At 40.8% G+C, this 24,710-nt stretch overlaps 2 protein-coding genes across 2 annotated transcripts in view; one reads left to right on the forward strand and one right to left on the reverse strand.

Moving 5' to 3' along the window:
- Positions 1-22,433, reverse strand: part of JMJD1C (jumonji domain containing 1C) — a 345,065-nt gene extending 322,632 nt beyond the window's left edge. The window contains exon 1 of the mRNA XM_058436284.1: positions 22,009-22,433. The gene's annotated coding sequence lies outside the window, so the exon portion shown is untranslated. The remainder of the gene's footprint in view (positions 1-22,008) is intronic.
- The window catches only part of REEP3 (receptor accessory protein 3), a 103,910-nt gene continuing 100,841 nt past the window's right edge, over positions 21,642-24,710 (forward strand). Inside the window, exon 1 of the mRNA XM_032138254.2 lies at positions 21,642-21,850. Coding sequence (XP_031994145.1) covers positions 21,819-21,850 — 32 coding nt within the window. The 5' untranslated portion in view covers positions 21,642-21,818. The remainder of the gene's footprint in view (positions 21,851-24,710) is intronic.

A 24,710-nucleotide genomic window follows, 5' to 3' on the forward strand; every position in this document is an offset into this window, starting at 1 on the left:
TGCTTTACATGATATTTACAAATCATTTTTACCTATTATAATGCTACTGCCTCAAAAAACTCTACTAACACTTAGTAGTCTACTTTGTACCTAAACATATTCATATTAGGTAGATCAGCCTTGAATTAGTCATTTTTAAGGTCTTACTAGGGGTAAATGTAAATAACGAACTGAGAGGACTGGCATATAATTCATGTGTTATTTAGAACTGTCCATAATAAATACATGTTTAACTGTAAGGCCAGGCATGGTGGCTCACGCCTATAATCCCAGCACTGTGGGATGCTGAGGTGGGAGAACTGCTTGAGCCCAGAAGTTCGAGACCAGCTTGGGTAACATGGTGATACCCCATCTCTACAAAAAAATACAAAAATTGGCCAGGTGTGGTTGTGAACACTTGTAGTCCCAGCCACTTGGGAGGCTGAGATGGGAGGACTGCTTGAGCCCAGGAAGCAGAGGTTGCAATGAGCCAATATCATGCCACCTTATTCCAGCCTGGGCAACAGGGTGACACCCTGTCTCCAAAAAAAACAAACAAACAAAGAACTGCTGCAGGGCATGGTGGCTCACGCCTATAATCCTAGCACTTTGGGAAGCCAAGGTGGGTGGATCACTTGAGGTCAGGAGTTCGAGACCAGCCTGTCCAACATGGCAAAACCCTGTCTCTACTAAAAACACAAAAATTAGCCAAGCGTCATGGCACACGCCTGTAATCCCAGCTACTCAAGAGGCAGAGGCAGGAGAATCGCTTGAACCTGGGAGGCAGAGGTTGCAGTGAGCTGAGACTGGGCCACTACACTCCAGCCTGGGCAACAGGGCAAGACTCTGTCTCGATAGATGGATGGATGGATGCATGGACGGATGGATGCATGGATGGATGGATGGATGGGTGGATGGATAGATAAATGTATGTTTAACTATAGAAGGTAGCTTGGTTAAAAAACAAAAACAACATAAAACAGTTAAGATAATACATTTTTCAAATTATATGTTTTTCCTCTGTATCATCACTTTAAAATTATAACACGAACTACTACATTCATATAAGATAGACATCATAATTCCCATTTTATGGATGAGGACACAAAGACATAAAAACTCAGTAAAGTGCCCAAGATTCCCAGTCCTTAAGAGGTAGGATCACAGCTTGAACCCAGGCCTCTGGCTCTTGAACCTGCCAGACACTGTAGCTGAATCAGGACACATGAATGTCCATATTATCAGCTCATTTTAGTGCCATTTTATTCAATGCTATGAATAGAGTTTACAATACTTTAGTTATATGAATTTTAAAGGGATGGAATTTCACAGTCATGTAAATTTTACAGTAGCTACAAAGGTGTTGAAGAAGACAAAGTGATTCATTGAAAAAGACTTGTGAAAAAGATACTGATGTTTATTGTGCTTTTATTTCACAGTTAAAAACTTCATTGCTAATTGTGTCACATTTTTCAGCCCTTTCCCCCATACTTTTCAAAGGTACTAAATCTATTATTCTGTTCACATTTTTAAAAATTGTTTTAGTAAGAGTAATACTGGCTAGGCACGGTGGCTCACGCCTGTAATCCCAGCACTTTGGGAGGCCGAGGAGGGTGATTCACGAGGTCAGGAGATAGAGACCATCCTGGCTAACACGGTGAAACCCCGTCTCTACTAAAAATACAAAAAAAATTAGCCGTGCGTGCTGGAGGGTGCCTGTAGTCCCAGCTACTCGGGAGGCTGAGGCAGGAGAATGGCGTGAACCCGGGAGGCGGTGCTTGCAGTGAGCCAAGGTCGCGCCACTGCACTCCAGCCTGGGCAACAGAGCAAGACTCCGTCTCAAAAAAAAAAAAAAGACTACTACTACTATTTCTGCCACATGATTGCTTTATTAATTCTCCAGCAAAATTATCACCTATGAACTAACTGATAATGGTCCTAAGAAAGAAAAAGAAGGAGAGAAGAAAGGAGGCAGGGACAGGGTAAAGACTTCATTTTGGTATTTAAAATACAGGCAAATTTATCATTTTTCTAAAGGTAGTAAATAAGACTGATAATTTATAAGGGAAATATTTTCCTTCCTGTGTTGAAATAATATGCCATATGGCTACCAAGGAAATATACTTATTTATGGACATTCATTTCTATATTGATTCCTATTGTGAAACATGTTGCAAGAAAATGGAATCCATGAGAGACAATTAAGGTCAGAATCAGTTTTACAAATGTTGCCAGTTTGCAGATTTCATCTCTTCTATCTCCTTTCTCCCAAGTAAGGTAACCCCTAAAACATCACCAGCAGCTGCACATCAGTAACCCACTTACCACTGAAGTTAAAGCCTGTTTGTGCTCACTGAAACTAGAACACTGTTTTTTATATAGAATGTTAGCTTTAAAAACCTGCTGGCGGCCGGGTACGGTGGCTCATGCCTGTAATGCCAGTACTTTGGGAGGCCGAGGCGGGTGGATCAAGAGGTCAGGAGTTCGAGACCAACCTGACCAACATAGTGAAACCCCGTCTCTAATAAAAATACAAAAATTAGCCAGGCGTGGTGGCGGGCGCCTATAGTCCCAGTTATGCGGAAGGCTGAGGCAGGAGAATGGTGTGAATCCGAGAGGTGGAGCTTGCAGTGAGCCAAGTTGCGGCGCTGTACTCCAGCCTGGGTGACAGAGCGAGACTCCGTCTCAAAAAAAAAAAAAAAAAAACAACCTGCCAGCTGCCAGCTCTTCAACTCTCCTTCCACCCACAACTGCCAATATAATATATTGTTTGTATTCTTTGTTCAACTCTATATTTCTTGGAGTTAAAGGAAAGGGAATCAATTATTTTTATTTTATTTGGAATCAATTCTTACAGATAAAAAGATCAAACTTTGAATCCAAAATCTACAAGACTATACCGAGAAACAAGAGCTGCACAGCTGTAGATAACAGCAATAAAAACAGAATAATGGGTAACAATTACTGAGCACAGGCCGGGCACGGTGGCTCACGCTTGTAATTCCAGCACTTTGGGAGGCCGAGGCGGGCGGATCACGAGGTCAGGAGATCGAGACCACGGTGAAACCCCGTCTCTACTAAAAATACAAAAAATAATTAGCCGGGCGTGGTGGCGGGCGCCTGTAGTCCCAGCTACTCAGAGAGGCTGAGGCAGGAGAATGGCGTGAACCCGAGAGGCGGAGCTTGCAGTGAGCCGAGATTGTGCCACTGCACTCCAGCCTGGGCGACAGCCCAAGACTCCGTCTCAAAAAAAAAAAAAAAAAAAAAATTACTGAGCACATACTATGTATCACCCAATATGCCAAGTGCTTCAAATGATCTTCAAAATAACTCCTGGAAGTAGATACTATTATTATACCCATTTTGCAGATGGGAAACTGAGTCTTAAAGCTATATGATCCATGTAAAAAAGCTTAGCCCTTAAGTGACACACAAAGATAGATTTGAAGACAAAGGGCATGAGAAATATGCTTAGGCCTTTAATGACCAAGTTCCAAAAGCTCTCAACCTAAAGGCCACAGGCCATTTTTAATACTTCCAAAATTTGAATGAAACAATCATTTAAATGTGAAATTCCCTAACTAAAATTGTAGGTTTTTTAGGGGTTTTTTTTTTGGGTGGGGGCTTTTAGTTCAACTTAGGTCAATTCAGTATAGATACTAATTAGAATCTTTTGCTAAAAACTGGGAGACAAATTATTAATAATTAAGGGTTCTGAGCAAAAACATTTTTGTAGTGTGAAATTTATAATGGAAAAAACAATTTAAGAGATCCTTTCTATGAAAAGTTTGGGAGACAATGGACTAAAAGACCTGCATGATCTATGATGGATCTAACATGTGAGTTTCTGCTAAAGGCTTCTATACCACTAATGTGCCTGCCCCACCCTTACTCCTGTCCCTTATTCCCTCCCTCTGAATACCACACTCACAACCAAGCAGCTGTTTTTTTATTCCTACGGGCAAGCCTAAGAAACTGAGATTGGCTCTCACCAGCACGAGCTGAAAAAGCTAAAGTTGGCTCAACATTATTCTTTGCTGTGAATCCTGAGCAATTTTTCTTCCCATTTATCTGGTTTCTTCCCATTACTTTCAGATTCTCCTGGATACTTGTTGATTAATTTGCCTTTGACAACTTTCGTAGTTCTGCCCCTTCAACTCCTAACATCTCCTGGTGACTGCTTGAAGCATGATCATTGAGTCTCCATCCTAGCCTCCTCTGGGATGTGAATCATTTTGATAGATTAAGAAGTATCTAACCACCAGGGTCCACATGCTTGTGTTTCATGGGCACTGTTTTCCCTATTCTGCTTCCTTGCTTGTTCTACTTGAGCTGCTACAAGCCACACTCTGCCATGATACCCTTTAATTGATCATTCTGTTATGGCTGATTTTGGTTGAGATATACTCCATAAAATGTTATGGGTACCCTATGGATAAAAAGTATAATATCATACCTAATGTATAAAGTCATTACTTGTTTCTGTACTTTTCTGGCTATAGATAACCACCCAAATTCCTAGAAGATGTTATATAGGAGATATATAGGTACTGAGACTACAACAATAAAACAGGGCAGACAACATTCCTGCTCTAATAGAGCTTACATTCTAATTGGAGGAGGAAACAGAAAACAAGAACAGCAGCCAGTGGTAAGTACAATGCAGAGAACTGCAACAGGATGACCCAGGAGTGATTAGGTGGTTAAATGAGATTGGGTAATAAATGAAAGAGTCACCACAGAATCTGAAAAGCATTAAGAAGCCAATGCAGGTGAGACAGTTGCTCATTCTGAAGCAGGGAACAGCAGAATCAACGACCCTAAGGCAAAAAGTAGGCTGACATGTTTACAGAAACAGAAGAAAGGCCAATAGGACTGAAGCTTAGTGGGCCAGGAAGATAATGGTAATAAGATGAATTTGGAAAGGCAAGCAGGGACCAGCTCACACAAGGCTTTGTGGGCAAACATGAAATTTAATCCAAGTGCAAGGAAAGCCACTGGAGGGAGTTTTAAGAGGTTCTTCATTTGTGTACTAAAAAGGCCACTCTGCTTGCTATGCAGATCGTAACAGGTCAATAATAGAAATAGGGGGCCAGACACAGAGGTGGCTCACACCTATAATCCCAGCACACTTGAGGCCAGGAGTTCACCAACATCCCGGGCAACAAAACAAGACCCTGTCTCTACAAAAAATAAAAATAAAATGTTAGCCAAGCTTGGTGGCACAAGCCTGCAGTCCCAGCTACTCAGGAGGCTAAGACAGGATCAGTTGAGCCCAGGAGTTTGAGGTGAGCTACGATCATACCACTGTACTTCAGCATGAGTGACATAGCGAGGTCTTATCTCCATTTAAAAAAGCTTCCTCAGCCTGGCACAGTGGCTCACGCCTATAACCCCAGCACATTGGGAGGCCTAGGCAGGCAGATCACAAGGTCAGGAGATTGAGATCATCCTGGCTAAGATATTGAAACCCTGTCTCTATTAAAAATACAAAAAAAAAAAATTAGCTGGCATGGTGGTGGGCGCCTGTAGTCCCAGCTACTCAGGAGGCTGAGGCAGGAGAATGGCATGAACCCGGGAGGCAGAGCTTGAAGTGAGCTGAGATCGTGCCACTGCACTCCAGACTGGGTGACAGCAGGAGAGTCTGTCTCAAAAAAAAAAAAAAAAAAAAAGCTTCCTCGAGTGATTTTTAGCAAGGCATACATGTTCCCATGTTCCTCCTTAGAACCAGACATAAAAAGAAGGGAGGATGCTAAGTAACATAAAGGAATTTCACGGTAAGATGATTGAAAATTCAAGGTTTTAGAGATGGCCAAGTATTTTCAGGGTTTGAGCTGAATGGAATTGGAAGCTTCATGGCAGAGCAGAAGTTCACAACTTTAGAGTCTGTTATAATGGCTCTGATTATTTAACCATATAGCTAATTATATATCTAATTATGGTGGGCTTTTAAAAAAATTACTGGTCCTACCCAGAGATTCTGATTTAGTTGGTCTGGGGTAGGAACTGAGAATGTTTGTTCAAGAAGCATCACAGAAGATTTGAGCATAGGTTGTACAAACAATTTCAAGATAAATAGTGTAGAGTCACTTTTGAGAATGTAAAACAAACAGGGATGCAAATAGAGCTTTTAAACACATACTAGATAGCCCTCCTCGCCGCACAGTACCCACCCCCTCTCAACACACACATAACCTGAAACAGGCCTGAGATAAAGTCTTAGAGGTGGGATTCAGAATCAAAGGCCTGACATCCATGAAAAGGCAAACGTGTACAATTTCTCCCCCTGCCAAAATTTAACTTAGTCTTTCTTCTCTCCAATAAGAACTTACTGGTATCCACACATTCTCAACAATACAGCAGTATCCTTCTATGTAATAGTTGCTAATTTGGCAGGTAAGAAAATTTTTATCTGGATTTCTTTAATCATCAGTGAGACCAAAAACACTTTCTTAGTGTGACATGCCAAAATTTATTAATATGTGAGTGTACTCAGTCTTCCTCCTCTACTCATTCTGCCCTTCCTAAAAAGGAAAGATTTGCTGGGACTAAGTTGATCAATATAATAAAGGAATAAAGAAGGAAATGTTGATAAGAAACCTTGTTGGTTGGGATTTAGGAAGAAAGCTTTAGAGTTTGACCAGTGAGAAGCTCCTGGGCAGCAGGAAGAAAGGAAAAGAGAAAAGGAACTTGTAAAAAATATTAATGTGGTTATGAATTAAGTTCCCTTTAATACACTCTTCGACGACAAATAGAATTCCTTTTTAATTCCTTCTGGTTTTAAACTATGCTTCTTGAACAAGCCCCAGTTCTGAACTTGCACCATGTACTTTTCTGGATTAGCTGGGATTACATCCAGGCCATTTTCCTGGCCACCTGGAAAAGCCTAGCTGCTTTTGTAAACTTTCTGCTGATATCCTTTGCATATTTTTTCTTCTGAGACTTATTTTTTAATAAAATTTGTTTCTTAAGGCTGTTTTAGGGTCACAGCCAAACTGAGTGGAAAGTACAGAGTTCCCATTTACCGCCTGTCCCTACACAGACACAACCTCCCCCGATATCAACATCCCACACAAGAATGGTACATTTGTTACCATCAGTGAATCTACAGTGACCCAATATTATCAACCAAAGTCCATAGTTAACATTAGGGTTCACTCTTGATGTTGTACATTCTACCATCTTTGACATATGTATAATGACATGTATCCACTATTATAGTACTGTACATAATAGCTTCATTGCCCTAAAAATCCTGTTCTCTGATTATTCATCCCTCTCTCCCCTGTAACCCATAATAATGGCTAATCTTTTTACAGTCTCCATGGTTTTTGCCTTTTCTAGATGTCATACAGTCATAATCATACACTGTGCAGCCTTTTCAGGTTGGCTTCACTTACTAATATGAATTTCAGGTTCCTCCATGTCTCTTCATGGCCTGATAGCTCATTTTTTTCTAGTGCTAATATTTCACTGTCTAAATGTACCTTAACTCATTTATCCATTTACCTACTAAAAGGCATCTTGGTTACTTCCAAGTTTTGGTGATTATGAATACAGCTGCTATAAACATTTGTGTGCAGGTTTTTGTGTGAACATATTTCAATTCATTTGGGAAAATACTGAGAAGCATGATTGCTGGGTTAAATGGTTAAGAGTATGTTTAGTTTTGTTAGAAACTGCCAAACCGTCTTTAAAAATGGCTGTGCCAGCCGGGTACAATGGCTCATGCCTGTAATCCCAGCACTTTGGGAGGCTGAGGCGGGTGGATCACCAGAGGTCAGAAGATCGAGACCAGCCTGGCCAACATGGTGAAACCCTGTCTCTACTAAAAATACAAAAAATGAGCCAGGAGTAGTTGCAGATGCCTGGAATCCTAGCTACTCGGGAGGCTGAGGCAGGAGAATCACTTGAACCCAGAAGGTGGAGCTTGTAGCGAGCTGAGATTGCGCCACTGCACTCCTGCCTGGGCAACAGAGTAAGACTCTGTCTCAAAAAAAAAAAAAAAAAAAAAAAAAAAAGTGGCTATGCCACTTTGCATTCCCACCAGCAATGGATGAGTTCCTATTGTTTCATATGCTGGCCAGCATTTTGTGTCATCGGTGTTCTGAATTTTGGGCATTCTAATAGGTATATGGTGGTATCTCACATTTTAATTTGCATTTTCCTGACAACATATGATGTGGTACATCTTTTCACATGTTTACTTGCCATCTACAAATCTTCTTTGGTGAGGTGTCTGTTAAGGTCTTTAGCTCATTTTTAATCAGGTTGTTTACATTCTTACTGTCGATGTTGAAGAATTATTTGTATATTTTAAGTAGTAGTCGTTTATCAAATATATCTTTTGCAAATATTTTCCTCCCAGCCTGTGGCTTGTCCTTTAATTCTCTTCACAGTGTCTTTTGCAGAGAAAAAAAAACTTTAACTTAAATGAAATTCCAGCTTATCAAGTCTTATCACTGACTTTCTAGATACTACACCAAACACACAATCTTGGATTGTAACCTGCCTGGTGTAAGGTCTGTGTCTTGATTGATTTATTTTGCATGTGAATGTCAGGTTATTCCAACATTATTTTTTGAAAATATTGTATCTTTTTTCCATTGTACTGCCTTTATTCCTTTGTCAACGATCATTTGACTATATTTACAAGGGTCTATGCCTGGGATCTATTGTGTTCCACTGATCTACTGGTCTATTCTTTCACTAGTGCCATACTGCCTTGATAACTGCAGTCTTATAGTAAGTCTTGAACTTGGGCAGTGTCAATTCTCCAACTTTGTTCTTTTCCTTTAATATTGTGTGGACAGTTCTGGATCTTCTGACTCTCCATATAAACTTTAGGATCAGTTTCTTGATAGCCACAAAGTAACTTAGTAGGATTTTGACTGGGATTGCACTGAATCTATGTATCAAGTTGGGAAGAACTGACATTCTGATGATGATGATGTGTCTTCCTATCCATGAACATAGAATATTTCTACATTTATTTAGTTCTTTTGTTTTCTTTCATCAGTTTTGTAGGTTTCTTTACATAGATCTTGTATATATTTTGTTAGATTTATACCTAAAAATTTCATTCTGGGGGTTGCTAATGTAAATGGTATCATGTCTTTAATTTCAAATTCCACTTGTTCACTGCTGGCAATATGAGAAAGTGATAGTGGTTTATAAGTTCCAGAAGTAATTTTCTTGATTCTTTTGAATTTTCTTCATAATCTTATCATCTGTGAACAATGACAGTTTACTTCTTCCTTTTCAATCTATATACCTTTTATTTCCATTTTTTGTCTTACTGCATCAGCTAGGACACAATGATGCTGAAAAGCAATGATTAGAGGGGACATTCTTGCCTTGTGCTTAATCTTTGCAGGAAAGGTTCCAGTTTCTCAACATCAACTATGATATTAGCTGTAGGATTTTTTAGATGTTCTTTATCAGGTAAGAAAGTTCCTCTCTCTTCCTAATTTACTGAAAGTCTTCATAATGAATTAGTGTTGGATTTTATCAAACGCTTTTTCTGCAACTATTGATACAACCCTATGATTTTCCTTCTTTAGCCTGTTAATGTGCTAGATTACACTAATTGATTATCCAATATTAAGCCAGCCTTGCACACCTGGGATAAATCCCACTTGGTTGTGGTATATAATTTTTCATACATTTTTGGATCAAATTTGCTAATTTTATGTAGGATTTTTGCATCTATGTTTGTAAGAGATGTTAGTATGTACTTGGCTTTTCTTGCAATATGTGTTTTTTGAATTAGGATAATGGTAGAATGAATTAAGATGTATTTCCCCTACTTCTGTCTTCTGGAAAAGATAGTGAATAATTGGCGTAACTTTTTATTTAAATATTTGGTAGACTCACTAGTGAACCCATCTGGACCTGGTACTTTCTGTTTGGGAAGATTATTAATTGTAGATTCAGCTTCTTTGCTAGATACAGGCCTATTCAGATTGTCTATTTCTTCTTGTGTGACTTTTGGCAGATTGTACCTTTCAAATAACTGGTCCATTTCATCTAGGTTATGAAACATAAGCACAGGGTCAGTGACAATATTCCTTTATTATCTTTTTAATGTCAATGGGATCTGTAAAGATGCTGCTTTTTCATTTTTGATATTAGTAATTTGTATCCTTTCTTTTTAGATGGTCTAGCTAAAGGATTACCTATTTTACTAATCTTATTAAAGAACCAGCTTTTGATTTTATTGATTTTCTCTAGGTGTTTGCTGATTTTCATTTCATTGATTCCTGCTCTTTTATTATATTTCTTTTCTTCTACTTACTTTGGATTTGATGTGTTCTTTTTCTGTTTCCTAATGTGGAACTTTAGATTACTGATTTTAGATCTTTTTTTTTTTTTTGAGACAGAGTCTCACTCTGTCGCCCAGGCTAGAGTGCAGTGGCGTGATCTCGGCTCATTGCAAGCTCCGCCTCCTAGGTTCACAACATTCTCCTGCCTCCGCCCCCCAAGTAGCTAGGACTACAGGCGCCCACCACCACGTCCAGATAATTTTTTGTATTTTTAGTAGAGAGAAGGTTTCACCGTGTTAGCCAGGATGGTCTCAATCTCCTGACCTCGTGATCCACCCACCTCGGCCTCCCAAAGTGCTGGGACTACAGGCATGAGCCACCGCGCTTGGCCAATTTTGGATCTTTCATCTTTCCTAATAAATGCATTCAATCCAATAAACTCCTCTCTAAGCTCTGGTTTCACTACATCTCACAAATTTTGATAAACTGTATTTTCATTTTGATTTATTTCAAAATATTTTTAAGTGTTCTTGAGATTTCTTCTTTGAACTATGTATTGTTTAGAAGTTGCTTAATCTTCCATATATTTTGGGATTTTCCAGCTATCTTTCAGTTACTGGTTTCTATTTAATTTTATTGTGCTTTGAGAACAGATATGGCATGATTTCTAGTTTGTTAAGGTTTGTTTTATGGCCTAGAATGAAGTTTATCTTGGTGAATGTTCCATGTGAGCTTGAGAAGAATGTGTAATCTGCTGTTATTTGGTGAAGTAGTCTACAGATGTCAATTATACCCAGTTGATTGATAGTGCTATTAACTTCAACTATGTCCTTACTGATTTTTTGTCTACTGGAGTTGTCAATTTCTGATACAGGAGTGTTAAAGTGTCCAATTATAATAGTACATTCATATATTTCTCATTGCAGTTCTATCAGTTTTTGCCTCACATATTCTGATGCTCTGTTGTTAGGCATATAGATATTAAGGATTGTTGTATCTTCTTGGGTTACTTATCCCTTTGTCATTACATCCTATTTATCCCTGATAACGTAGAGTGCTCTGAAGTCTACTATTAATATAGCTACCCTCAGTTTATTTTGGTTAATGTTAGCATGATATATCTTTCTCCATTCCTTTACTTTTAATCTTTGTGTCTTTAAAGTGGGTTTCTAGTTGATAACATACAGTTGGGTGTTGCTTTTTAATTCACTCTACTAATCTCTTTTAATTGGTATATTTAGACCACAGATGTTTAAAGTGAGTATTGATATAGTCTGGACTAGTATCTATCATATTTGTTACAGGTTTCTGTGTGTGGCCCCTGTTCTTTGTTCCTATTTCCATCTTTTACACTTTTTCTGCCTTTTGTGGTTTTAACTGAGCACGTTATATGATTTCATTTTCTCCCTTTTCTTGGCATATCGATTATACAGCTGACCCTTAAACAACATAGGTTTGAACTGCATGGGTCCTCTTATATGCAGATTTCTTTTAACTAAATGCAGATAGAAAATACGGTATTTGGCTGGGCGTGGTGGCTCACGTCTGTAATCCCAGCACTTTGGGAGGCCAAGGCTGGCAGATCACGAGGTCAGGAGTTTGAGACCGCCTGGCCAACATGCTGAAACCCCGCCTCTACTAAAAATACAAAAATTAGCCGGGTGCAGTGGCAGGCGCCTGTAATCCCAGCGACTCCGGAGGCTGAGGCAGGAGAATTGAATTGCTTGAACCAAGGAGGCAGAAGATGCAGTGAGTGCTGAGATAGCACCACTGCACTCCAGCCTGGGTGACAAAGCAAGACTCCACCTCGAAAAAAAATAAAAATAAAAAATAAAAAAAATACACTATTTGTGGGATGTGAAAACTACATATAGGTAGCACCAACATTTTGTATATACAAGTTCAACAGGGCCATCTGCGTGACTTGAGTATGTGAGGATTTTGGTATACTCAAGGAGTCCTGGAACCAACTGCCCATGTATACTGAGGAATAACTGTTCTCATCTTTCCCTTCCTTCTCCTTCCCCTTCTTCTTTTTCAATTTTTACTTCTCTCAGCGGTTTCCCTGGAGTTTGCAATAAACATTTACAATTCATCCAAGTCCACTTTCAAATAATGCTATACCACTTCATAAGCAGTCCAAGTACCTTATAATAAGCAAATATTCCTAAATCCACTCTTTCACCTGTTACATCATTGCTGTCATTCATTTCACTTACACCTAAGTACCATGTATAGATACACACACATACACAAACCCACAGAAGCACAATAGAATACATGGTCATTATTATTATTTTAACAAACTGTTATCTGCCAGATCAATTATGAATACGGAATATAAAAGTTTTTAAGATTCAAGCTTCTGACCTATATTATTTTCCTTCTCTCTGAAGAACCTTTTTTTTTACATATTTCTTACAAATCAGATTTGCAATAAATTCCCTCAATTTTTGCTTTAAGTCTTTTATACATATTTCTTACAAATCAGATTTGCAACAAATTCCCTCAATTTGCACTTTGAGTAAGTCTTTATTCTTCCTTCACTTTGGAAGGGTAACACAACATGGCAGGATATAAAATTCCAGGTGGTGGGCTTCTTTCTCTCAACACTAAATATTTCACTATTTTCTTCTTGCTTGCATGATTTCTGAGGAGAAGTTGGATGTAATTTTTATCTTTGTTTCTCTATAGGTAAGGTATTTTTCCTCCCTGGCTTCAAGATGGTTTCTTTATCTTTGATTTTCTGAAGTTTGAATATGGTGTGGCTAAGTGTAGATTTTTGGCACTCATCATCTTTGGTGTTCTCTGAGCTTCCTGGATCTGTAGTTTGATATCTGACACTCATTTGGGGGAATTCTCAGTTATTACTTAAAATATTGTTTCTGTTCCTTTCTTTTGTTCTGCTGCTTTGGTATTTCCTTATGTATATTTTGCACCTTTGGCAGCTGTCTCACAGTTCTTGGACATTCTGTTCTGAGGGAGTTTTTCTCTGTCATTTTTCTTCTTGCTTTTCAGTTCTGGAAGCTTCTTGTAATATCCTCAAGCTCAGAGATTTTTAAAAGTCCAGTATACTAATGAGCCCATCAATGAAATTCTTCATTTGTTACAATATTTTTTACTAGAGCATTTTCTTTTTTATTCTTTCTTAAAATTTCCATCTCTCTGCTTATGTTATCCATCTGTTCTTGCACACTGTCTACTTTTTCCATTAAAGTCTTTTGCATGTTAATCCTATTTTTTTTTAATTCATGGCCTAGAAATAAAGCCACATACCTACAGCCATCTAATCTTCGGCAAAGTCAACAAAAATAAGCAATGGGGAAAGGATTCCCTATTCAATAAATGGTGCTGGGATAGCTGCCAAGCCATTTGCAGCAGAATGAAACTGAATGCCTACATTTACCATATACAAAAATTAACTCAAGATGGATTTAAGACTTCAATGTAAGACCTCAAACTATAAGAATCCTAGAAGAAAACCTAGGAAACACCATTCTGGGCATTGGCACCTTGGGAAAGACTCTATGACTAAGTCCTCAAAAACAACTGCAACAAAAACAAAAATTGACAATTGAGATCTAATTAAACTAAAGAGCTTTTGTATAGCAGAAGAAACTATCAAGTTAGAAAACAGACAACCTACAGAATGGGAGAAAGTATTCACAAACCATGTATCTGACAAAGGTTTCATATCCAGAATTGATAATGAACTTATTAAACAATTGAAGCAAAAAATAGCCTGATTTAGGCCGGGCGCAGTGGCTCATGCCTGTAATCCCAGCACTTTGGGAGGCCGAGACAGGCAGATCACGAGGTCAGGAGATCGAGACCATCCTGGCTAACACGGTGAAACCCCGTCTCTACTAAAAATACAAAAAATTAGCCGGGTGTGTTGGCGGGAGCCTGTAGTCCCAGCTACTCGGGAGGCTGAGGCAGGAGAATGGCGTGAACCCAGGAGGCGGAGCTTGCAGTGAGCCGAGATCATGCCACTGCACTCCAGCCTGGGCAGCAGGGCAAGACACTATCTCAAAAAATAAAATAAAATAACCCCATTTAAAAATGAGCAAAAACACATGAACATGTACTTGTTGTACCAAAAAGACACATGCACTCGCATATTCATCACAGCACTATTCACAATAGCAAACACACGGAATTAACCTAGGTGCCCATCAACAGGGGATTGGATAAAGAAAATGTGGTACACACACACCATGTAATACTATGCAGACATAACAAAGAATGAAATCATGTCCTTTTGCAGCAACATGCAGTTGGAGGTCATTATCCTAAGCAAATTAAGGAAGGGACAGAAAACCAAATACTGCATGCCCTAACTTATAAATGGGAGCTAAACACCAGGTACTCACTGACATAATGATGGCAACAATAGACACTGGAGACTACTAGAGGAGGGAGAGAAGGGGTGGAAGGGATGAAAAACTGTAGGATACTAAGGTCAGTACCTGGGTGATGGGACCATTCAGACCCCAAACCTTAGCACCATGCAACATACCTAGGTAACAGACCACACACACGTACCCCAGAATCTAAAATAAAAGTTTTTAAAAAAAGTAAAAATATGTAAAAAAATTTCTGGTCTGATATTTCCAACATTCTTGCCATATTTAGCTATGGTTCTGATGTCTGGTTCAGTCTCCTCAAACTATAGTTTTTGCCTTTTAGTATGCCTGTCATTTTTTGGTAAAGGTGGACATAATATACTAAGTATTAAAAAAAAAAAAAGCCTACAGTAAACAGGTGTTTTGTAATGCAGTACTAGGGTGATGGGGGAGGAGAAGCATTCTATAGGCCTAGGATTAGGTCTCAGTCCTCTGGTGAGCCTGTGCCTCTAGACTGTGAACTTCCAGCAGCATTTCTCAGGTTTTTTTCTCCCTTCAAATGGAACAGGGTGGCTGGAGAGGGCTGGAGTTATTTCCCTTCCCCCCAACTGGAAGTCTAGAGGGAGGTGGAGTTAGGAATTTCCTTTTCTCCATGTGGAGGGCTAGAGTTGACTGGAGCTGCATTTTTCCCATTCCCCAGTTAGGTTTGGTTCTAAGAGAAATAATTTCTCCTGAGGGCAGGCCTTGTTAAGAACAGAATACCTTGGTGTATTTCAAAATGTTTCACTTCTCCCTTCTCCCGCTGACAGCATAAGAGGATTTTTCTCAAATATTTACTGTGAGGATCTGGTAGAGCTCCAGGAAGTAAATCTCACAAAACTATGGGGTCTTCTTAGGACTGGCTCTCCCTGGAGTTTTTAGGTCTCAGACTTGTCCACACTGAGCCTCCAGCAACTCCTCAATTACAGCTCAGGTTTTCCTACCCGGGTACTGGTTCCCTCAGGGGTTTCTGATCCTCGGTTTCTGCTTCAGCAGTTGTGATTCTCTGTATCCAGCTGTCTGTCTCTCCAGTTTTGGTGGATGTGGTTTGCCCTGTGACTTCACTTATCTGAGGAATCTAAGAAGAGTTGTCTATTCTTCATTTTGTTCAGTTATTTATTTGTTGTCAGGACCAAGTGGCAATTACTGAGCTCCTTACATGCTACACTGGAAATTGGAAGTCGTCAGAGATTACTTCTTAATAGTTTTTAAGAGTGCTTTGTATAGGCCAGGTGCGGTGGCTCACGCTTGTAATCCCAGCACTTTGGGAGGCCGAGGCAGGCGGATCACGAGGTCGGGAGATCGAGACCACGGTGAAACCCCGTCTCTACTAAAAATACAAAAAAAAAAAAAATTAACCAGGCGTGGTGGCGGGCGCCTGTAGTCCCAGCTACTCAGAGAGGCTGAGGCAGGAGAATGGCATGAACCCGGGAGGCGGAGCTTGCAGTGAGCCCAGATTGCGCCACTGCACTCCAGCCTGGGCGACAGAGCGAGACTCCATCTCAAAAAAAAAAAAGAGTGCTTTGTATATGAAGATATATACCCAAAAATCAGACAAAAAACCCTCTCTCAGGTTTTACAAATTTTTTCCTAGTTTGTCATCTATCTTTCAATCGTGTTTACACTGGTTTTGGAGGCACAGGACTTTGAATTCTTATATACTCAAATCTATGATTATGGTTTCTGATTTTATGACAGGTCCTCCTGCTATCAAGAATATAATACCTTTATCTATTTTTTTTTACTTTTATGGTACTTTCAGTTTTTCCATTTCCTATCAGAATTTTTTTCTTCAGTTTTTATTAATGGCTGGCTGGTTGTCACATCATTTACTGAATAATTCCATCATGTTCCAAAAACCATAAAATGCTGTCTTTATCTTAGGCTAAATATATATTAATAATTGGGTATGTTTCTGGACTTTGAGGAAAAAAAAAAAAAAACCTGGGAACAGAGACTGCCTGTGAAATGAACTGAGTAGCTGGAAACAGGGAAGAAAAAAAGACTAACTTTTCACTGTTCCCTTTTAAATTTATTCCATGTGCTTTGAATTATCACTCAAAACATCAATAGAAATTTGTTGAAGTTCTGCTTACTAGACATGATGTCATTATCAAATATTTCAGATTTGGCAAATTATACCACAACCCCATATGCACCTGAATACCTGAAATCATAAGTCTATCTTGAGCTTAAAACCCTGATTTAATCTATTCTATTTTAAGTAAATAGTAAAAGTACCTCAATTGTCTTAAACTAAATGTTTCTCTGCCACTTAATATGGTCAAACACAAAACCATATTTTACCATGAAGGAAAAACAAAAGCTTCTGTCTAAATCCTTAATTGTTATAGTTAAGGCTACTACTGGAAATGTGTAAGAATCTCAGATAATGTCAATTTCTGTGTTTCCCAGATCCAGCCATCACAGATGTATTTTACTTTTTGTGTTGTCAGCTAGTCACCATCTTTTTCTACCAATACCTATAGTGAATACTTAATCAGAACCTAATCTTTTTATTCTATTGCTATCTGATCATTGTATTTTCAATATCATTTCCTTATCATTCAATTTCAATCTCTGAAGCCAGACTTAACCTCTGTTGTAACCATAATTCCATAAGCAAACTGCCTGAGAGAAAAGAGGTATTCACCTAGCAGCAGATAGAAAAAGAACAGCTTTCTTCTGTTACGTCAGTCTTCTTAAGATCCTCTCTCTCCCCCTATTTTCTGAACAACTATGAAAGATAGACTCATTTAGTAATTTTAGCCTTTCTCCAAATAAATATATTTTTTAGCCACTGAAAATGCTCTCTCATTAGAAATGGGAAGATGACCTAGTATTCAGTCTCATTAACATTCTCATTAATAATTACAGGGATCAGACATTATCTTTGTACCCTCTAATTCTGCTCTCACTACCTGCTCTCCTAGGTACTTTCCTACTCTCTGTTGCTCTGCTAATAAATGAACTCCTTTAACATGCAGAAGTTGCACATTCCACATATCTCCTAGGAAAACTAATATTTAAAAGAGAAACCAATGCTTTTAACAGTCTAATTACCCTTAGATTTTAAAGCCCCTTACGTTTGATCTTCATAACAGTATCATCCCCATACTCAACAGGAAACATACAGTATGATTTACCAAACATCACATTACCGGTAGTAGAACTAGGTCTCCTGTGAAAATGTCCTTTGCCCTAAATACACTGCCTTCCTCAGAGAAGAAAAGTGTCTTTGCAGAACACAATGAAGGATGCGCTTTATATAGCACAATGTATATTAGCGATGTATGTATAAAATCAAAATTAAGTTCAGTACTTAAAGAAATCCTATCTTCTATATAAGAAATGATTTCAAGCACTCCAAGAGACCACAATATAAAAGCTTCTAGGCAGAAGGTACTATATTTCCTTTTCTCCCAGTGCCCCTAGCGCCTTATCTTATATAGTGAAGTACTTATCTAATGGCCAATTTTTTTTTTTTTGAAACAGAGTCTCACTCTGTCACCCAAGCTGGAGTGCAGTGGTGCAATCTCAGCTCAATGCAACCTCCACCTCCCGGATTCAGGTGATTCTCCTGCCTCAGCCTGCCAAGTAGCTGGGATTACAGGTGTGCACCATCACGCCCAGCTAATTTTTGTATTTTCAGTAGAGATGAGGTCTTGCCACGTTGGCCAGGCTGGCCTCGAACTCTTGTCCTCAAGTGATCTGCCCTTGTCGGTCTCCTAAAGTGCTGCGATTACAGGCATGAGCCACCGCACCCAGCATAATGGCCACTTATTTCTTAGCAAATCTCAACTATCTGCTAATAAATTTAGCATATTTCTGTGTATCTGAGTCACAGTCCAATACACAGAAATTATAAACACCCTCCACTAAAATCTGGGCACTTTTCACGAGAGACTCTCCTCAGATGAAGTTACTCTTACTTTTAGATCAACAGTTCTCAACCATATCAGACTCAATGTGCCCCTTGCATAAAATATTTTCCAACTTCTGCTTTACCACCCTGAAGCAAAATAACAATATTCCTACAATTTCAAACAAATCCATATACCCTAAATAAGAGTGGAAAAGAGACATGAAAATGATTTATAATAACATGTATTTCGATGTGGGGCAAAACTACACTAGAAGACTTAAAGAAGTAACTAGTAGCCGAATATATCTATGAATGCAGAGCTGTTTGTGATACAATTTTCCAAAACTGTAAACAATTCTTGGTCAAGTTGTGAACAAAACAATCTTTAATTCACACAACCGCTGCATGTGGAAACAGACACTGGAAAATTCAGTCTCAGTTAAAATCATGATGTAAGATGGAGGTTCCAGGCTTTGATAATTACAAATATTACATGAAAGGCAGATATTCTTAAATCATGCAGGACATGGGGACACTTTTTTCACGACTGTCCCACACCTCTCTAGCCTCCACTCAACAAATGCAAGTTGTTAGCTCCAATCATTACAACAATCTAAAAAAATGCCTTCCAGTTTCCCCTTGGAGGGCAACACCAAGCTGGACCCACCGCCTTAAACACAGTTCTGCTATCTATCCCTGTATAATGTAAACAAGCTTGGGAAGATGAATTAGATCTCCAGTTCTGTTACCAATGACCTATGTGACCACCGGCCAGTGGGTTAACTTCTCTAAACCTCACTTTCCATGGTACCAAAAGAGAATAAACACTATCTGGCTTTTTAAGTTGTCAGAATGACTCAATGACACGTGTATAGCACATGGTAGGTGGTTTCCAACCCATGGCCTACTGAGATGTGAAAAAAGGCACTGTTCCAGGTAAATAGAAAGAAAGCAGCAAAAAGTAACCTAAATATGGAAGAGGCAGAAGATATAATAAGCATACAAAATGAAATTTAACGCACAGCAGTCTAGGGACATTTCAGAGAGCAGCCAGCCATCCTACCTATCTCAGCAACCTCTGAGGCATTAATGTACCAGGATTAGCTGAAATAATTAATATTCACAATGTTGACCTCCAAAGTAAAAAGGCAAGAAAGACATTTTTAACAGACTTCCAGTGTACGTGGCTGAAATTTTTTAAATCTGATGCTTAAAGAGTGACTGTATTTCACAAATATTCAAATTTTTATTGGACGTTTACTCTGAGGCTAGTTGGAAAACACAAAGAAATCTAATACACCATGTCTGTTCTCATTTTACCATTCAGTACATTAGACATGGTAGAGGCAGAATGACACAGATAAGAAATAGAAATTCAAGTAATAAATTATGAGGGCACAGACAAAATTAGGAATAATTGTCCCTGAGGAAAACCAAGGATGTCTTCATGGCATAGGCCACTGAAAAATGAGAGTTCTGATAGGTACAGAATGGGAAGCAAAGTGTTAAGGGAAAAACAAAATCTGGGCAAAAGCACTGAGCATGAAAATACAGGTTGGCTGAGAGAAGAGAGGTAGGGAACGGGTACATTAGGAGTTGGGGGTGAAAGTAGTAAAAGTAAAGGCTCTAAAGCTATTTCAGGACCTGTTCATGAAGGGATTTGAATGATATTCAAATTCATTTGAGTTTTATTGAACAAGAGAGTTCGCCAAAAAACTGGTGCTTATGCAGCACACCTGATCCTCAAATAATGCTGAATAACGGCCAAAAATAAAAGATTCAGAGTAAATGCAAATTATTACTGAAATTCCTGAAATAAAAATAGCCTTGACATGAATTAATAAGCAAAAAGAACCTAACCCAAGAGTAGAAAGTAGCTTCTGAGCTTGTTTCTTAAATAATGAAATATTACCCAATTTATTGACTGAGAACTGAAAATAATTTAGGATAATCTGTTGTGTCCTTTGATTGTCTTCCATGCAAGTCAGAGTATTTCCTAAACTTATTATTTAGCAGTGCCTCACATCACCCTTGAAAGGCAAGAGACAGACTACAGTATTATTATCCCCTTTTTATCACAGGGAAACTGAGGAACAAGAAGACAAAATTACAGTATGGTCACAAAAGCCATCATATTTTCTAGGACTTTAATTAAAGGCTCCAAGCCTACATTTCATCTTTTATTCTTCACACCATCTGAATACTAGAATTATCTTTTACTATCGTCTTAACTGGAAAAAAGAAAAATATCTAAACTTTAAGATCATTTTCTCAATTTGATACTGTCACAAAAAAGAGTTTTAAAAGTCTATCCTTGAAATAATATTTGCAAGAAAAGCAAGGTGTAAGCAGTAACCCAACCTCCAAAAAATACAGTTGTAAATCTTACAGCTGTAATATAGTTGTAAATCTTAAGACAGGTCAGGAATCCTAGACCCAGCCTTTACTTTGAACATCTGGCAGGCCTCAGGGAAATAATGGAGATTTGTGTCTGTAAACAGTCTTTGCAGATGCTCTGATGAAAACGTGCCCTAAGAGGCCCAGAACAGTGATATCACTGCACTCACTACTGCAAACATGAAATCCTCCTCTGTCCCTCCCTGCATTGCACCACGAGACTCGTGGCACACACGGAGGCCTGTGCAAGAACCTCTCGACGTTTCCCTTAAAATGCGGTAATATAAGGACGCCTTTGGTGCTGGGCCTCCGTAAACACTGAGGATACCGGATGTGGCCAGGCACACCTCAAAGTCTTGGCTCTCCAAAACCAGGGCCTGGTCGACAGTTTTATTGGACACCGAGTTCCTGCGAATATCTCACTTTTCACACAGGCACTGCCAATCCCTGCCCTCCAGTACCCTTCCTCAGCCTCCTGCCCCACTCTCGCCGCAAGGTGGGCGTCCCAAAGAGCTAAGGAGGAGGGTAAGGTTGGTTAGACCGCAGGGGCCAAGGCCGCGGCAGCGAGGCCGTCCAAAGCGGACTAGGGTCCCGCCAGCCCAGCTCCGGAGCCCGGCCGCCCGGCCCCGGCCCTGGCCCTGGCCCGGGCCAACGCGCCGCCGCCGCCGCCTATCAGCGGAGCGCAGGGGCGGGGCTGGCCGGCTCGGCGGCCCGGCCGGCGGGCGGGGGCGGGCGGGGACGGGCGGGGGACCGACCGCCGCGCAGCCCAGGCCGCCGCGCGCACACACCGGGCCCGGCTCCCGAGGGCGCCAGCGCGGCCCCGGGGAGCGTGAGGAGCCGGCGAAGTGCGCGGCGTGCCGTTGGCGGCCTGCTCCGCAGCGCTCTGCGCCCACCCGCCCCGGACGTGGGGCCCAAGCCCCCGTGAAGATGGTGTCCTGGATTATCTCCAGAGCCGTGGTGTAAGTGCCGCTCACTGTGCCCTGCAGCCGGCGCGAGGCCCAGGGGAGCTGTGGGAAGGGGAAGGAGCCGAGAGGAAAGGGAAGGCCTGGGCCTGGGCGGGGACGGGGTGGCCCGGCCTCGGGCCTGCAGGGACTGGGGGAGCCCTCGGCTTCCTCACCTTGGTCCACGTCGCTGCGGGGCTCCGTGTGACGGCCGAGGGCCTAGCTGCGGCGACTGCGGCTGCGGCGACGGCGGCGGCGGCTGTGGCGCTGCTCGGCTGCGTGCGGTGCGGCGCCCCTGCTCCGGCGGCGCTGGGTGGGCAGGCGCTCAGGGCAGGCGGCGCGCGCTCCCCGCTCCTGCTCCCCGCGCAGCGCGGCACCGCCCTGCGGACCCGGGAGCGGCGCGCCTCGGAGCTGCTCCCTGCGCAGGCTCCGCAGACGCCGAGCGCGGGAGGCTCCGCGATCCTCCCGTGGATGCGGCGGCAGTGCCGAGCCTTTGTATCCCGCGGCTGATGCGTTGCGGTGTCTCTCTTGGCGGCTGATTGCCATTCGGTCACGTGTGGTAGGAGGAGAGATTTGTCTAAAAACCGGAGACCGCTCCCAGCCCAGGATCCCTGGGAAGGGTCCTAGTTTTCCCAAGATTTGTAGCTTACCGAGAAAGGTGACACCGGCTGCTCGCCCAGATCCCCGAAATCAGCCCTGTCTTGGCGGAAATATTTGCTAAGTGATTGAAAGGCTGCAGGTGCCTGTTGCCTTTGTTCAAATTATCGGTTCATTTCATTGTTCTCCTACCAACAAGTGCTACAGGTCTGTAAGAAAAAAAAATTCCTTGAGTTGTGGTGTTAATCGTGTAAATGTATTTGAATACAATTTAAACTGATTTTCTCTCATCCCCATTTTACCCCTCTCCCCGATTAAAAATAAAAGTCACCAAGTAAACAATGACGTAGTTACAGCTAGGGCCTGTGAATTCATTATTCATCTCTGTAGTAGTGTTAGAAGGTTTCATAAAGGTATATGAAAAAATGTTTATGTGAGGGGGCAGGCTTCTCTGATTAGCTTTAGAATGTTGGAAAAATAACATTACCAGACTTCTTGTTAAAAGGAGCTAAATTTTCTGAGTTTGGGGTTTATTTTGTTTGGAAGTGAATTACTAGCCCTATTTAATCAGATTTGCAGCACAGCATTCAAAATTTTTCATTTGATTAAATTGCAAAGTTTCTAGTTTTAAAGCCTCAGAGCTTCCTGTGTTCCCCTGTACGAAACTAAAAATCAAGATATAAACAAAAGGATACCACAGATGCCTTCAGATTGTTTTTCAGCCTTTTCCTGGCCTCTCTTTTGAGTCTGTCATTTACCTAATTCAGGCATACCTTTCTTGACCTAGTAGATGTCTATCAACTGTTGTGTCCACAGCTAGAAAATCAAGTGCCCTATTAAGAAGCTGTACTTTACAAAAAAAAAAAAAAAGCCTCTGGATTTCTTTGAACCAGTTCTTCAGCTGACAGAAAATTGTGAAGCACTTTTATACTTTTGTTTTTCATAATTGACAATATGAAGGTCTGTTCTAGGTGCTACCTATAACACAAAGGTCACTAACATGTAGTTGATCACGGAAATTGACAGTTTGGGTGCACAGATATCTGCATTACAGGTCCAAATGTCAACTCTTATAAAAGTTACACCCAGTCTAATACCCAGTGTTGGACAAGAAAGGGATATCTGGTTGGAGAATCAGAAAAGGTAAGGGAGATTACGTTTCAGATGGGCCTTAAAGAATAGGCCCAGTAGAGTGGCTCACACCTGTAATCCTAGCACTTTGGGAGGCCAAGGAGGGAAGATTGATTGCAAGAGTTAGAGACCAGCCTGGGCAACATAGCGAGACCTTGTCTCCACAAAAAAAGAAAAATTTAATTAGCCAGTCACAGTAGCTCACACCTGTAATCCCAGCTACTCAGGGACTGAGGTGGGAGGATCGCTTGAATCCAGGAGGTCAAGGCTGCAGTGAGCCGTGATCGTGCCACTGCACTCCAACCTGGTCCACAGAGTGAGACTGTGCCTCAAATAAACAAAAAAGAATGGACAGAATCTAGGCAGCCAAAGATGAAAAAAGGAAAGGATTCCAGATATAGGGACCGGCGTGAGCCAAAGCCCAGAGGAGGAAAAGCCCAGATTAGTTACAGTGGGTGTGAGGGACTCGGGCGGGGAAAAAGCAAGCTGGAAAGGTAGCCTGGGGCCTGTTTTCAAGAAAGAAGGGGTAAATGTTATAAGGCAGCGACAACTTTGCTTGGGAAGATTCTCTGCCCTTCTGTGAAATGATTGGCAATGGAGACCTGGAAGACAAGGAGACTCCTTAGGAGGCTCCCTAACTGGAGAGAGGGGATTAAAGCCTCTCTCCAGTTAAAGTGCTTGAGCTTCAGAATGTAAAGTTTGAGGCCAAAGACAGGGAGCAATAATGTGAGGAAGAAAATGTCATGAAAAGAAATGTATTTCTCAAGTGTCAGAAACTGTTATTTTGTAAGCCATGAACATATTAGCACATTAGAAAGCACACTTGTAGAGAATATAAACATCATTCTATTTTTCCTCTTTACTCAGTTTCTCTCTCTAAACATGAAAGAGCAATCACAGGATCTACACAAACTTGGAAACCTTTTTCACACCAGGAGGTAGAATTTACTTGATTCTTTCTAACCTGCTGAGACAACCACCACCTCCTGAGCAAGATCAGACCCTTCTCTCAACATGAACCTCTGGTAGCATGGGCAGGGAACCTTCATGACCAAAGCACCCTGTATGTAGAAGCACTTTGTCCCAAGATCCTGCACTTCAACACCAGAGAAATTAGCCCTGGACACCACTCTTTTTTTTTTTTTTTTTT

This window comes from Hylobates moloch, unplaced genomic scaffold, assembly GCF_009828535.3.
Source record: "Hylobates moloch isolate HMO894 unplaced genomic scaffold, HMol_V3 SCAFFOLD_3, whole genome shotgun sequence".
Classification (NCBI taxonomy): Eukaryota; Metazoa; Chordata; class Mammalia; order Primates; family Hylobatidae; genus Hylobates; species Hylobates moloch.